This window comes from Dendrobium catenatum, unplaced genomic scaffold (assembly GCF_001605985.2).
Source record: "Dendrobium catenatum unplaced genomic scaffold, ASM160598v2 original_scaffold_86101, whole genome shotgun sequence".
Lineage (NCBI taxonomy): Eukaryota > Viridiplantae > Streptophyta > Magnoliopsida > Asparagales > Orchidaceae > Dendrobium > Dendrobium catenatum.
Genome location: NW_021404542.1, coordinates 94648 through 111484, shown reverse-complemented (window position 1 = coordinate 111484; position 16837 = coordinate 94648). Strand labels below are relative to the sequence as shown.

At 36.3% G+C, this 16837-nt stretch overlaps 1 protein-coding gene across 1 annotated transcript in view; it reads left to right on the top strand.

The window, feature by feature from the left end:
* The first annotated feature begins 241 nt into the window (after positions 1-241).
* The window catches only part of LOC110104178 (putative vacuolar protein sorting-associated protein 13A), a 92256-nt gene continuing 75660 nt past the window's right edge, over positions 242-16837 (top strand). The window contains exons 1-4 of the mRNA XM_028691902.1: positions 242-510; positions 3531-3634; positions 6370-6504; positions 6582-6632. Of these exons, the coding sequence (XP_028547735.1) occupies positions 414-510; positions 3531-3634; positions 6370-6504; positions 6582-6632 (387 nt within the window). The 5' untranslated portion in view covers positions 242-413. The remainder of the gene's footprint in view (positions 511-3530; positions 3635-6369; positions 6505-6581; positions 6633-16837) is intronic.

Genomic DNA, 16837 nt, shown 5'->3' with positions numbered 1-16837 from the left:
ATAAAAAAAAGGAAGTATTGTTTTGAGTGTTGAGATACATTGAAAGTAAAAATAAAAGCATCATATTCAGTTTTTAAGGAAATTTTGATTTTAAATATGCTATAAATAATATTTGCAGAGAAAGTCGATAGACAATGAAAAAAACCGCGAATAAAATAAAAAAGGTTATTTCTGTAATTACGCTCGAATAATATCGTTTTCTTCCCTCCGTGGGAAATATAGGAATAATTTCTTCAACCGGTTTCCCAAAACCGAGCCTCCCCAAAATCCACCGCATGGACGCTCTCTCTCTCCCTCGCCCTCGCTCTCGTTCGCTAGCTCCCTCGTCCACTCGAATCTTAGTTTTCTAAGTGCCTCGCTCATCTCGCATTGAGCATCGCTGCCGACGACCGGAACCCTAAACTGACGCAGATATGTTAGAGGATCAGGTAGCATTTCTCCTTCAGAAGTATCTAGGGAACTACGTCCGGGGCCTCAACAAAGAAGCACTCAAAATCAGTGTATGGAGGGGTACGGTCTTCTTTTCTCATTTCTTTCCCTTTTAATTTGGTGTCGAACAGGCCTGATGAGTTTGATGAGAGAACACGCGGAGTCATGTGCACCAAGGCTTCTTGGGATTGAAACCGAAATGATTGGTGTTCTATTTTGCCATTTATTTGGAACAGAATGATATTGTTCAGGTCAAATTTACTCTGACGTGATCGCGGGATGGTCTTCGCTTTGCTTGCTTCTACGGTTTCAACAGCTATTGGATTCTTATTGTTTTAGGGTGCTCTACTATTTCTGTTTCATACCTTGGCAGCGAAACGGATCTAACAAGTGATCTATGGTCCGGGGCTGCTTTTTCTTGTTCCTTGATATATAATAGTTGATGATGGACAGTAGACCTTACTCGTCACTTGCTTTTGAATTGTAAAAATGCCTGGTCTTAAAACTTGTTGCATCAACCCAATGGTCTGAAGTCTTAAGAATGATTTGCTGATTTATTTGAGAACTCTCACTAGGATGGTTTAGTTATAAAGTTTAAGATAAGTATTAGCAAATCTAAATATAATTAGTTTTCACTCGCTCGCTCTTCCATCTTTATGGTAGAAGATTATTTATCGGCTTGATTTGGTTAATACCAGCCAACATGGGTTGATAATCTTGAATAAGATTAAACGAGATCACACACTGAGAGGAGGTGATTGAATTTGTTTTATTTTTTTTAGTATTTTTAGCAAATAAAAGCAAGCAACAATCTTAAGTGCATAAGTTAAAATAAATTGCAAGAAAGTACATATGCAATGTAATGAAATTTGTCACTAGACAAAATATCATGATATTTATGTTGTTTTGCCAATCCTTGCCTATGCCCAATCCTACTCTCCTTTCTGAATTTGGATTCAACTACCCAAAGCATGCAGCTACAAGGTTCACTCATTTACTCCTCAACTTGGTGGATAAATTGTGACACCCTACACACTCTCCTTCTTATAGGCAAGTGCAACTCAATCTAATTAAAAACATGGCACACGCTAAGCCTTTTCAATTGCTAAGCAAAGGAAAATGAAACGAAACCATATATTTTACAAAATTTGATCTAATTAAATATTGCAAAAAAAAAAAAAAAAAAAAAGAGATGAAAACTTTATTCAATTTGACAAATGACTTATATCGCTTGTTAAAATTCATTATGGTTGCAAATGGTGTGACTTTTAGTTCTTAAGCTTTTAGAAATGATTCATAGTCTTTCGATAATGTGTAAAGGATTTTGCTAAAGGGGATTGGAGAGAACTTCAGGGCTTCAAAATTTTAATGACAGAAACATCAGTTTTTAAGCCTGCTAGTTTTCTTCTATATGCAGGCATATCAAACTCTTTTGAAAACATTGTAGGATTTATTAAATAATTAAATCCCACTTTCTATAACTTGTTGCTCTCAGCGGATGAAACACTACCTGTTGAGTGCAGTTTTCCCTTTATTTGGTGATGCTTGTAACACTGGGACTCCAATGGGGTTATGTCAGAGCGGATTTGGTAAGCTCTATTGTTGTGTGTTCTGGAGGTACGGGTAATGGGATATAATGTAATTAGATGAAAATTTTTACTTGTTTTGCAATATAATGAGTTTTTTTAATAAGTACGTCATATAATAATAAGTCACAATTGTTTACTTCTTCTCATTGCTCTTTTGTTCATTGAGTTATTGCTTGTTGGTTCTCCATTATCTTTCACTTGAGCTGTTGCTTATTGGAGGTTCTTCTCTTCATGTTTGCTCCCTTTTTTTTTCCGGTTGTTCTTATTGTTGGTGCTAGTTATATATATATTGGGATTTCAAAGAGTTATAAATTATTGCTATTGAAAATATCATTATATTTGCTAAAAATTTATTCCTTGATGTAGTCTTAATTTTTCTAATTAAATAATTATTTTATGCACATAATATTCTATTTGAAATACAACTCATGAACGCTCTAATTACTAAAAGTGTCGCTTTGCTGCTTTGTGCATCGAAAGGAAAAAAGAACCTTTATGCATTGCATTGTGTTTAATGCTTTACAAATATTGATTATGATATATTAGTTTGTATGTAAAAAAAAATGTGGCTGTAATGGTAGTAAAATTAGAAACTAATTTTGCATGAGATAATTTTATATCTAATCAAAATAAATTTGATTTGTAAAAAGTTAAAAAAATGATTGGTAAAAAGTAGCAGAATATTGATCAAATTAACATGAGAATTTTTGCAAATGCTTATTTAATTAATTTTCAACATAATTTGGATATTAAAAAATAATTTTGGAGTATTTTAGGATATTTACTAAATAGGTTTCCTGAGGAGAGCTAGAGCCAAGATGTAATCAAATTGCAAATTATAAATCTAAACTTCCTAATGGCTCTAATGACCTCAGTGAGACTTATTGAGCTCCAAATGATCTTTACTTGATGCCCTTGAGCTTGCCTTTAGTTTTCTTCCATTCCAAAATTTCGAGCCACTTGCTTTAAAATTCTTGCTAATTCTCAATCTTGAAATCCCTTAGTATAGGCATTTGTAATTTCAATCATATTTTGGTGTTGTCAACATACGTTCACATATATTTTGAGATCAGAATAAAAAAAAGATAAGGCTAGCTAGTGATATCCTCTTGCTACATTCAGCCCACATGGAGGAGTTGTCATTGTGTTGCTATTCTCAATTTTCTTTTAGAAGGCTGAGGATGATGGAGTGTAATTGGTCTCTTAACCATTTATACTGTCAGCACTTCTCTTCTTCATAGCTTCTTTGAGGCTACAAATACAGACTTTTAGTCTCAATTACCTTTTCATAGGATTTCAAGACTCTTCAGCCTGTCCATTAAAATAAGGAAGGCACAGCTGTTGCGCTAATGCAGTTATTAGAACCGTGTTGGTGAAACTATTGAGAAATCAAATTCATAGAAGTTTGTTAAAATCTATTATTCATTTTGCTTCTTTTGTGCTTTCTTATTTCGTTGCTTTTCCTCACTTATGATCTCATGTAATTCTGCTTTGTTTGAACTTTTGTTGCAGGCGATGTGGAACTAACCAATATGCAGCTCAAGCCAGAGGCACTCAACGCCTTAAAATTACCGGTGAAAGTAAAAGCTGGATTTCTTGGCTCTGTGAGGCTTAAGGTTTGTGAGATCTCATATACTAAATTGCACCACGATTTGCAGTTGATTGAAGTAATGTTGTTATGTTGTGCCTGTGTAAGCACCTCTGTTTATTTGAGTGTTGTCCTTAATCCTTAGGCCGCGTGAAAGTTATTTATTGTTTATGTTGAAATGGATTGGACTAGGTTATGATTTCTGAGTTATGCAGACAATTGAACTCCAAAGATGGGGTTGGGTTTGGGGTGCCACCATTTGGGGTTGGTCAGATCTCTAATTGGGTCTGTTTGAATAGTTCAACATATGAAATTATTCAATACTCACCTCAGCATTAGCTGTGAATGATGCATGCAATGGATATGATTGATCGAGGAAGGATGATCTTTGTTGCGTCCTGGAGTATTCGTGGCGGTAGAGAATTATAAAGTTTAGCGTCTTAGCGTTGTACGAAAATCCAACACACAAATAGATAAGTGAAAGAGGGTGTAGCATTTATAAGAGGCACCAGAGTTTTTACGTGGAAACCCCTGAAAAGGGGGAAAAACCACGGGGCATGGCCCAGTTTGAATGAATCCACTAGTATTTGCAGTTGATTACAAATGAGGCCCTTCTTAGGGAGAAGACCTTGGCCTGATGTTACAAATATATGCCATATAGAGCGCATTACATGGTGGGAGTTACAATAATCAACATAGACATGTTTGTTTGGTTGGAAGGGCCATTGCCGGCAAGAGACAGAGGTCAGAAAGACCGTTGTCTGGCAGGAGACCGGGGTCAGAAAGATCGTTGTCTGTTGATGGAGGTCGGAAGAACCGTAGTCAGCAGAAGCTGGGGTCAGAAAGACCGTATTAGGAGGGCGGTTCTTCAGGAGAACTCTCAGCGTCAAGTGGTGGCCCAGAAGAAGTCTGGGCGTCAGGTGGTGGCCTGGTGAGGGCCTTAAGTGGTGGTTCGGCGAAGCAACGACGTCAGGCGGTGGTCCGACGGAGATGAGGGCCTCAAGTGGTGGTTTGACCTAGCAACGGCGTCAGGCGGTGGTCCAGCGGAGATGAGGGTCTCAAGTGGTGGTCCGGCAGAGCAACGACGTCAGACGGTGGTCCGGCGGAGGTGAGGGCCTCAGGTGGTGGTCCGGCGGAGCAACGGCGCCAGGCGGTGGTCCGGCGGAGGTGAGGGCCTCAGGTGGTGGTCCGGCGGAGCAACGGCGTCAGGCGGTGGGTCGGCGGAGGTGAGGGCCTCAGGTAGTGGTCCGGCGGAGCAACGGTGGTGGTCTGGCAAAACTCCGGTGGTGGTCAAGGAGGCAAGGAAGCAAGAGCGATATCCGATCTCTCTCTTTTTTCCTTAGGCTTAGGGGTTCTTTTTTAAGAGGAGAGAGAGCTCTATTTATAGATTTCTGGAGTGACATGACCCGTAAATAGGTGAGAGATCAAGGGTAAATGGGGAGTAATCGGATGAACGGCCGATGTTGAATCCCTTGATCATGCACCGTTCTTTAGACATTTGAAGACCTTAATGATGTTGGAATTCGGCGATCTTGGGCTTGTTGGATTCGTCTCATCGAGCCGCTCGATTCGAGTATAAGCTTGTTATGTTTGGAAACCGTTTGGTAATCCAATTTGTGGTTTGAACCTTCCAACAACGCTTCGGGTCCTTGATACCCATTTGGGCTCGTATTGAGTCGAATTTGGTGTCTTTGGGTTTGTATTTCCGAGATACTCAGTTCGACTGTAAGTTTGCTGAAATCGGATTTCGGATGGTCTCCGAATTAATTTTTGAAGTTTCCAATTTGATTTTGCATCGAGATTCGCGCCTGATTAAGATAATTTTTTGACGACGTATCAATCGTAGTGTTGGATCTTGGCATTCGAGATGTTAACTTGAGTGATTGAGTTTATGTGGAGTATGAATGGTTGATGAGAACATAAATTATAATGAAATAAAATATAAGATGAGGAGGAGAAAGTTGAAATGGAAACGATGGGGCAAAGGAAGTCTTTTCATTAATTGTTGGTTGGCTTTGATATGTTGTCAATTAGGATAGTTGTTAAGCTGAGGAAGTCTGAAATGGTGGGGTGGCCTGGAGAAAGAAAGAAGCAAGTGGCAAAATGGCACATCGAAGATGTTCCTATGAAAGGTGGAAAATGATGGCGGCAGTTGGGGTATGGCTTTTTTATAGGACGGATGATGTTAGCTCAATGGTATTTTATTATTGGCAGCATTCGTTGTACGCAGGTGCAATGACAGTGGCTAGTTATGGCTTGAGTTGGGCGAAATTATCTGTTAGGATTGGTGCGATGGAATGATTGGCTCTTTGGTTTAATTGGGTGAAGGAAGACTGTTGGATTGAAAGCCAATGGTTCAAGTGCAACTGCACCAGGCAAAGTTTTTGATTTTGTATTGAATATTCAAACAAACTATTGGGCTAATTATTAAATGCAAATGGCTTGGCAGGGCGCTTAAGCTTGGATTATATTGGGTTGCGAGATATGCCCCTTCAATTGTTTTTTTGATATCATTAGGTTGGATATGATTCTTTGTTTATTTTTGTTTGACATTATTGATTTAGAAAATGTACATGCATTGTCAAATTGATAAATATTTAGTGACAAGGTGTTTATTTGAAATTAGGAAGATGTGGATTATTATGTAGATTTCATTTGCTAAGCATTGTGCTGGACAGCCCGTACCTCACCTGGAAGAGTACTGTTTTTTCTAGAAAAGGCTACTCATATAGCTGTTACATTAATGATATTGTGTCTATGTAGGTACCATGGAGCAAGCTAGGTCAAGAGCCTGTTTTGGTTTATCTTGACCGCATTTTTCTTTTAGCAGAACCGTCAACCCAAATTGAGGGATGCTCTGAATATGCTATACAAGAAGCTAAGAAAACTAGATTACGGGTGAGGCACTGAGCTCTCAATGCTGCATCTATTTTGTGATATCTTCTTATCTGATTTTACTTGTTTTTTTATTCAAGGATCTGGAAATGAAGCTATTGGAGCAGCAGCAGCAGTTGAAGTCAGAAATGGTGTCTCCTAACTATTTTTTATATTATTAGTGTTTGTAATGGGTTAGTGCTTAGATGCACTACTACTCGTGATATTTTATTTGTCTTGGATTTTTTAGCCCCTCCAATGCAGTTCTAACTTCTTTCTTGTTGATTATTTCTGACTTTTGATATGGTTGATTGTGGTCCCGTTGATTATTTAAATACTTTGTAAAAAGTTAAGCTCCAATTTCTCGTTTGTAATCTTATTTTTGGCAGTCAAAGTTAGGGAGTTCCTAATTGCATATGGTATGCCATGGAAAATAATTATATATGATTCATGTAATTTATATTTCAATAATTAGATCCACTTGGTATTGCTGCCTAGTTTATCTTGGAAAAAAAATAAAGATGACCTTTTTTTATAGGTTTAAATGACAATGTGCTTCTTAATAGGACACAAAGGTGAAAAATGATTCATGTAGCCGACTACACGTGGTGAGATAAAAATTTGTTGTTGTTGTATGGACATCAACTCAAATAATGTCAGTATGTTGGTATGGATGCCATTGTGCTGTTGCAAATCTCCAGTGAAGTTCTCATTCAAGTGGGAGTTGCTTCCCTATGAAGCCTATCCTTACAGAGGGAGAAATCTAATCAGAAGAAATGGTTGCTGGCAGGCAAAATATATTAAGCTTTAGATTGGCTAAGCAAGTAGTGGAGGACCCCGCCCAAAAATTCTTGGAAGAACATTGTTTAAATTGGCTCTTGTTCAGATCCATTAGTGTCCGTGACTTGAATAAGAGAACTGTTATTGGTAGGGTCATGATAAGTGGTATATGTACATATTTTAAAAACTGGAATTATTTTAGTTCACATTGATAAAATTGGCTGTTGTTCAGATCCATTAATGGTCATGACCTGAAATAAGGGAACTGGTATCATTAGTAGGGTCATGATCAGTGATATATGTACATATTTTAAAAACTGTAATTGTTTTAATTCACATATCACTTCCAGAAGAATGCTACCTACTTGCTTGATCAACATTTTATGATTATTTTGTCAAGTTTTTCTGGTCCATATTAATTCAAGTATGGTTTAAAGTCTGTGAAACAGGCTCTTAATTAAGATCCAGTCTTTTTTTTTGTTTCACCCTTAGCAAGCTATTACATTCTTACAAATTTTCACGGGATCAATGTATTCATGAATTTAGAGAGGGCAAGCATTATTAGTTATGACTGTCTGCTTAAATACACAACTGTACAATAATAATGTAGAAATGTAAAAAAAGAGGACAATTATATTTGAGTTGATTGACAAGTATGTTGAAGGGGAATATTTCTCGAAATTGCTTGATATGGGCTCTGAAAATTCACTCCCGGCCTCTCCGCCCCCTCTTTGTCAGCAAGTAGAGTTTTAACGAGTTTAGTTTTGGTGTGAATTTGTAGAAAGTGTATTGGATTTTAGATAAGATACCACTCAAAGATTTCTCCCAAATTTTGTGAGGACTTTAGTATCTGGGGTCTGGTTTCTCATATGGGTGCAAGCTCCCTATGGTTAACAACCCCTCCCGATTTCGAGAGAACACTTTTAATTAAGGCCCGTCGTTGGATAGACACGAAATACCCAATGTATAGTAGCAGCAATTTTAGGGGTTTAAAATTTGACTTGTGAAACTTTAAGATTTGAAATTCATTATAGTTTAATTAAAGGGAATGATGAGGGAATGATGACGGGCCCGATCAAGATTTCATGGTTATGTTGTCCCGGGCTGTCGTGGTTCCCAGTCTACTTAGTTAGAGGAGTTACTTGACCCAACTTGACCGAATGATCCTTATTGGCAACAATGGGCATTCTAAGACTACCATGTAGATTTGAGGTGAATGATTGCCTAAGAGGATGGATTTGAGTCCATCTTAGCTAACAAAGGGCTTTATGTTCTATCGATTGTAACATATTGATTCGTTACTCAAGGATTTAGAGCAGTTGAGAAACATATAGGCTCTGATCGTGACTATAATTTAGTGGTAGATCCACCCAGTAAGAGGGCTCCGATCATAACCGTTTATCTAGGTTGCATTTGGCTGTGAAACCACTAGTTAGAGGACATGTGCCACAACCTTAATGGTAACCATTGATTTTAGAATTAATCTTAGTGATATTCTTTAGACCTTGTGTTGAGATTAACTTTTAACACGACCATCATCAGAGTGAGAAAAATATCAGTTTAAAATATTTTTATTTTATACAAATTTGGAGGTATTTAAAAGGTAGAATTCATTCCAGTTGAGATTAACTTTCAACACGGCTATCATCGGGATCTATAGATAAATTTTTTTATTATTTGAACCTTATCGATTCTATTTATTTTCCAACAGAGGATCAGATTTTGCTCTTAATTTTCAGCATTGTCGTATAAATATTGGAACCCAGAGTATGTATTTTAAAATGAAAATGTATAAAGTTATCTATTTTGGTGAATTCAACAAGTATTGGTTTTGAGAGTATGTTTTTAGTAGTGAAACTTTCTTGTTAGAGGCCTTTGGGGATTAATGTGAACGTATTTAAAAAAAAAAACTCAGGTTAATTCAAGAAGCATCAGTCCGTAGAATGTGTTTTATTGAGTGAACATATATTATAAGAGGCCTTGAAGGCCTAATGTGACCATATAAAACTAAATGCTCTAGTTGGCGCTATGATTGTGCATTTGTTTGGTGGTTCAAGTCATGTTAACTTTGGTCCATTCAAAGAGGAGGATCAGACTTGAACTTTAAGTTTACTTTTGACCAGCACAATATTCTCAGGCAAGGGTTTAAGAGTGTAACACACTTGTTGGATCGCATGCATGTATTTTAAGTTTTGTTTTAAATGATATGTGTAGGAGTATAAGTGAGTCAAGCCGACTCGTAAGTCGGCTCAGGCTCGACTAGATAAATGGCCTATGAGCCGAGCTTGTGAGCTAGCGAGCAAAGCTTGATCAATCTCCGACTCGACTAGTTAGCTCGTGAGCCCAAAAATATTAAAATAAAATATACTTAAAATATATTAAATTTAGGATTTTAAGTACAAATCTATTAAAAATGTTTAATTTATGTCTCTCTCTTATATTAAGTGATTCTTTATTATTAATTTTTATGATTTATCATTTTTTTATTCATTTTTTATAATAATTGCTTAAATTATAATTATTTTCTCCCTTTCATAATAAATGAGCCGGATTGTGAGCTAGCTTGAACTAGTAAATTAAAGCCTGAGCTTGAGCTCAAACTAGATTAATTAATCAAAACTTAAGCCAAGGGTGATTCGAGCCCGACTCGACTCGTTTACACCCCTAGATATGTGTATGTATTTTAGTGTACTTGTATGATGTTTGTATACACTTTTAGAGCGGTAGATTTAAAATTCATTTATTATTTTTCAATCCTTATAGTATCTTCAGATGTCATGTGTGTGCATTTGTCACACTCGTTAGGACCCATATGGATACGTATGTTTGTATGGTGCATTTGCATGTTATATTTATATTTGTATCGTATAAATAATGCATTTATACGTTGCGTGGCTTGCATGCATAATATATTTATATATCAGATAGTGTATATGCAGGTTATACTATTGGACAATACTATATATGATGTATTTGCATGTTGCATAATACATGTACATGAAACCTCTATATATTATATAGTACATTTGCATAGTGTATTTGCATGTTCAATAATGCACTCATGCAACACATTTGTATGTCTTATAATATGTTCATACAATGTATATACATGAATTTCTATGCATTTTCACAGCACTTATGCATGTTTTATAGTGCACTCATGCAATAAACTTGCATATTCATAGTGCATTTGTGTGACATGCTTGCATGTATTTTAGTGCACTTTATCTGAGGCACTTGTGTTTTACTTACTGCACATGCATGATGCATTTGTATATTTAGTGTGCATGCATGCTGCTTTTATATGTTTGCATGATTGTTGGTGCATTTATAAAGTGCATTTGCATGGTTGACAGTATGTGTGCATGCTACTTAGTGCGCTCATATGATTGACGGTATACATACATGTTACTTGATTTATCTGTATAACGCGTTTGTATGTCTTTGATGTATGCGTATTATACAACTGGAGACTCATAAGAGACACCCCTTTTAGTGATTTGGTATATCACACGTACTTTAATGAGGGGTCGTGCAACTTATGGCATGTAACAATATGATATTTTGTTTCTTTTCAAATATAAGTGTTCACGAGGCCCATACGAGTCTCTTTCCTTTAATAGTTGACATGTACGCTACCTAGGGCACCCCTCCATTTTGTCAATTTGTATTTAAAGTTTGACTCAATGGTTCCCACAAAGGGATCACTCTTTTGGTTTATAAATAAGTAGCTTGATCCTAGTTCATTTCTTTGCACATTTCAATTCAAAGAGCATGTGTCGTTAAGGGATTTGAGTGTGTGCACGAGCTAGGAGCTAAGGGGAAACTCTAATTTGTGCTTGTGTTGGCTACCGTGCAATCAATTCTCCTACAAGTTCACGTAAGTCTTATTTTATTACATTTTGATTTTTGTTCATTTTTATTTTTCAATATTTAAAACTTAGGATTTCATGCCTTTCTTTAATTTTTTTGACTTAGGAGTTGGTTAGATTTCAATTTTATTTAAAATTTATCTTAGTCATTCATTTTTTATTGTAAATTTCAGTAGCTCCTTGGTGCCATCCCCTATATGGGTTTTCATCGGGGTGCTAGGCCTTCCCACCACTCTAAGAAAGTCATGTATGGTCAGTGTTGACTTCCAATAAAGGCAGGCACGAATACTTTATTTTTTCATATATAGCATATCTCTCCGCCTGTTAAGAAAGACAATCACAGGTACTTAAAATTTACTCAAAATAATGTTTCCTCGCCTACCAAAAAAGACAGTCACTAGTACTTAGAATTTTATGCATAACAATATTTTCCTTCCATTAAGAAAGTCGGTCACGGGTACTTGGGATTTATATACATAATATTGTTTCCCCTCCTGCCAAGAAAAATAGTTACGAGTACTTAATTTCACATTGCAATTTATAACTTAAAGCTAGTATCGGGGTTATACCTCAAATACACGGCACCAGAGGTGGCAATGGCGAGGCGACGACAATGACACCTGCAATGCATAAAAGAGGGAAAAATCATGTAACTACGTGGAAAAATCATCTTCATCATTATGTTAAATTTAAAGAATTGGGGAGGGAAAATGTTTCATTTTATTGCACAAAATTATCCCTGTTTATAGATCTATACAAGATATCTTATAAAGAAACAAATAATTACAGAATCATGCATAATTGCCCTAATATAATCCTTCCTAAATTAGCCACCCAAATATGGAAGGAGATCGGTGTGAGCCAGGTGAGCCTCCCATAGATTCACATCTTGGTCGTGGGGTCAAGAATCAAGGGACGACTAGGATTTAACAAAGATCAGCGTGATCCATGTGAGCCTCTCATGGATTCCCATCATAGCAGTGGAATCAAGTGTGAAGAGATGGCTGGGATTTAACGCTCCCCCTTAAGTTGGGGAATACAAATATGTTATTCCCAGCTTGATAATTTGTCCAAAGAAGGTAGAGTTATTAAGTCCCTTGGTCAGAATGTCTGCAAGCTGATCTTTTGACGAGACATGGTAAATGCATATAAGATCACTATGTAGTTTCTCCTTTATAATATATTTGTCCATTTCTATGTGTTTGGTCATGTCATGCTGAATCAGATTGTGAGCTATGCTGATTGCTGATTTATTATCACACTGTAGTTTCATGGGTCATTCCCACTTGAGATCTTCTAGAATCCTCCATAATAGCTCACATTATTCCCTATACCATAGCTCTATCTCTACTTCTATACTAGATCTTGCCACCACACTCTGTTTCTTGCTCCTCCATGTGTTTCCTCCAAAGAATGTGCAATATCCTGAGGTAGATCATCTATTTATTGGTGATCCTTTCGTAATCTGTATTAGTATATGCTTTTGGGGTTATTTCACAGTCTCTTCTAATGAGAATCATTTTACCTGGATTCCCTTTAAGATAGTGCAATATTATGTCTATAGCTTGCATGTGAATTTGCTCTGGATTTTGTTTGAACTGACTGTTCACGCTTACCACAAAGGCTATATCTGATCTAGTATGTGAAAGATAGATCAATTTCTCCACAAGTTTGTGGTAAGCTCCTTTATCTATGTCTAGGTTTTTCTTAGCTTTTCCCAATTTGAGATTTGGTTCTACTGGTGTTGGTGCCAGTTTATAAGCTAGTTTACGTATTTCTTTAAGATCATTAATGTATTTATTTCTGTTGTGAAATGAATATTCCTCTATCGGAGTGGACCACTTTAATTCAAAGGAAAAAATTTAATCAACTAAGTTTTTTGATATCAAACTTCTTGGCAAGACATTTTCTTAGAATCACTTTCTCCATTTCATCATTTTCAATCAAGATGATATCATCCACATAAACTAATAAAACTGTGACTCCCCCTGAGTATGAGTATGGTTCCCTTGGCTTTGTCGATATCCATTGAGTAGCTTAATTTTGAGAATCTTCTAAACCAAACTCTATGTGACTGCCTTAGCCAATATAGAGTTTTTTTTAACCTGCACATTTTGTTCCCCTCATATTTTTTATTTGAATCCTAGTAGAGTCTTCATAAATATTGCTTCCTCCAAGTCCTCGTATAGAAATGAATTTTTGACACCCAGTTGTTCCAGATGTTAGTTATAATTAATTGCTAGTGAGAGCAGGATCCTCACGGTGTTCATCTTGACCACAAGTGCAAAAATTTATTGTCAATGCCGTACGTCTGAGTGTATCCTTTCACTATTAATTTTTCCTTATACCTTTCCAGTATACCATCAGCTTTATATTTCATAGAGAACACCTATTTGTAGTTGACTGGTCATTTTCCTATTGGTAGGTCGGTGATCTCCCAGACATTGTTCTTCTTTAGGACATCCATTTTATCTTTCGTGGCACTTTTTCAATTTTCAGCAGAAAGACCTCAGAAATATTATTAGGAATATGAATATTATTTAGTATGACCATAAAAGTTTTGTGTGAAGGCGAGAAGTTATGGAAGGATATAAAATTGGTTGAGATACACGAGAGGTTTTTTTGGTGAACTTGTGTTTATCTCAATTTCAAGAGATGATTCAGATTTTTAGATCTGCTATGGAGCATAATTTGGAGTTGTACGTATGGAATTTACTTTTCCAAATCTCATGTTATCCATAATAGTTTTAACCTCAATTTCCCTTGCTTTGATTATAGGTTTAGGTTGATTGGTTTGAGGTGGAGCTGAAGGTTTAGAGGAAAGCTCACTTTTCTTAGTTTCAGTCTCCCCTTGAAGGGGGTTTGGTGAAATGGGATTTTTGTTCATTAAAAATAATCTCAACAAATACAAGGGTTTTCTTGGTGGAGGGGTGATAATACTTATAACCTCTATGGGTGGATGAATATCCGATAAATATATATTTGAGTGCTCTTGTATATAATTTTCCTCTATTTTGACTGTTAATGTGAACATAGGCAGTGCACCCAAAGATTCTAGGTGTGAGGTTGTTTTTGGTTAGGGAATTCTGGATAAAAAGAGGATAGAATATTCATTAGTATTTGTAGTCCCAAGATTGTTGAAGGTAGTTGGTTTATGAGATATGTGGTAGTTAGAAGAGCTTTCCTCCAGTAGAATTTGGGTACATTGTGTGGAATAGAAGTGCACGGGTGGAGGTAAGAAGGCATGCATTTTTCTTTCTGTTACTCCAATTTTTGATATGGGGTATGAATGTTGGAAGACTTATGAATGATACATTCCTTTTGAAAGTATGATGATAGAGTTTGGTTAAAGTAATATTTGGCATTGTCATAACGAAATTTTCTTATTTTTACCTCTATTTGGTTCTGGATTATGGTGTGAAAAATGGGAAGGATAGTGCTAACATCATATTTATTTTTGAGGAAAAGGATCCAAGAGACTCGAGTGCAGTTATAGATAAAGGATACAAACCAGTGGGGGCCCATGAGATTTAAGAAATTTTTGATAGTCCTTAGATATCACTATGAATAAGATAGAAGAGGGTATGACATCTATGATTTTTGTATGTAAAAGAAACTTGTTTATACTTGGCTAACTCACAAGTTTCACAAATAAAAGATTCTTTTTTCAACTTATAAAAAAGTTTTGGGTACACATTTTTAATGACATCAAAAGATGAATGTCCTAATCTAAAATGATGAAGCCAAATAATAGATTTTTTTATTAAATAGGGATAAACATAAAATAACCATTATTGATAATAGCGGATTTGTTCAGCTCTGCCAGGTAGTACAATCCATCTCTCTTCTTAACAAGTCCATTCTTCTTTCCTGATCTTTGATCCTGAAATAAACAACAAGTACGGTAAATTGGATTTGACAATTATAATCACTGGTAAGGTTTTGTATGAAGATTAAGTTTGTGGATAATTGAGGTACGTGGAGCACATTTTTGAGATTGAGGGAGGGAGATAAGGGTATGTCTCCTTGACTAGCTACTGTGGTAAGAGAACCATCATCAGTAATGATTTTCTTATCACTCGGGTAAGGATTGTAGTTGATGAAGTAGAAAGTGGAGTGTTATGTGATATGTGGCTCTCGAGTCAATAATCTATACACTTTTGTAATGTTTTCTAGAGGCACTTAATCCAATGAATATAGGAAACTTGTCTTAAAGTGCAAGAGAAGAAGATGGAGGCGATTTTTCAAGGGATACCAGGACTTGTTTTAGCTTATCAATATTTTTTTTGTTGAGCTCTCCGAAGCTAGATTGCGTTTTTGGATTGGGTTGACTTGTTGTAGTGTTAGCTTGTGATATTCCTTTTTTTCCACTTTGATTCCACTCCTTAGTTGGGGGCTTTTCATGTAACTTCCAGCATTTCTCCTTTGTGAATCTTGATTTCTTGAAATAGTTGCACCAAAGAGAGTTTGTTTTTAGGTTTTGAGGAATCCTTACATCTTTCATTTCATGTCTCTTTGGCTGTTACAATTGCTCAAATTTCAATAACCTTTGGTTCCAACATTACGCCTTATTGGTTTTTCTTAGCCCGAGTGAGAGAAATAGTCTCATTTAGTGAGGGTGCCTCCTCTTTGCCAAGGATCTAAACTCTAACATGGTCAAACTTCGTATTTAATCCTGCAAGAAAGTCATACACTATATTTCTCAATAAATCTTTTAGGATAGCGGCATCTTCTGGACATTTGGTCTCTATGCATTTGTAGTGATCAAGTTCTTGCCACAAACTTTGAAGGAGAGTGGCATATTTAGTCACAGTCTTGCTTCTTTGTTTTGTGCTTCTCATCTTGACTTTAATTTCAAAGATTTGTGCAGCATCTCGAGATTTTGAGAATGTTTACCTGGCGGCATCCCATATGTCTTCTGCAGTAAATAGGAAACATGAAAGTATCATTAGTTTTTGGAGTCATGAAATTCCACAATCATGACATGATCATAGAGTATGCTTCTTCCCATGCCCAAAAAATTAGGATCTTCTTTTGGTACTACCCCAAAGATGTGATTCATCTTTCGTTTCCCTTTCAAGTTGGTCTTCACAAATTAAGACCACTTCAAGTAATTCTTCCCATTTAAGCGATAGGAAGGTTGAATATTTTGGAGATCTCTTCCTTGGTGTACAATTGAGTCATCCATTTGGTCAACATTTTTGGTGGAATTTGCTTCAGACATTGTGGTGGCAAAGGGTAGCTATGAAGGCTATATCAAGCAGAGCAACAATGAAGTCTGCGTTGGTTATATAGATAGGATAATAATAATAAGGGAAGGCCAACAATGAATGCACGACAATAGAAAGAACTCAAAATTTTGGTAAAGACAATGAAGACTCATATGCCAGGTTAAATTTAGAGAATTGGAGAGGGAAAATGCTTCATTTTGTTACACAGAGTTATTCCTACTTGTATATGAATCATGCATAATTGCCCTAATATAATCTTTCCTAAATCATCCAAATATAGAGTGAGATCAGCAGGATCTAGGTGAGCCTCCCACGAATTTCCTTCTTGGCCGTAGGATCAAGTGTCAAGGGACGATTGAGATTTAACACATTAGCCTAATGTAAAATATTTGGGGTTGGCTTTAAGAATCCTACCCCTTTATTTATTACTTTTGAGTGCTATATGAATAGTTTCTACTTTTTCATTCATTTTTT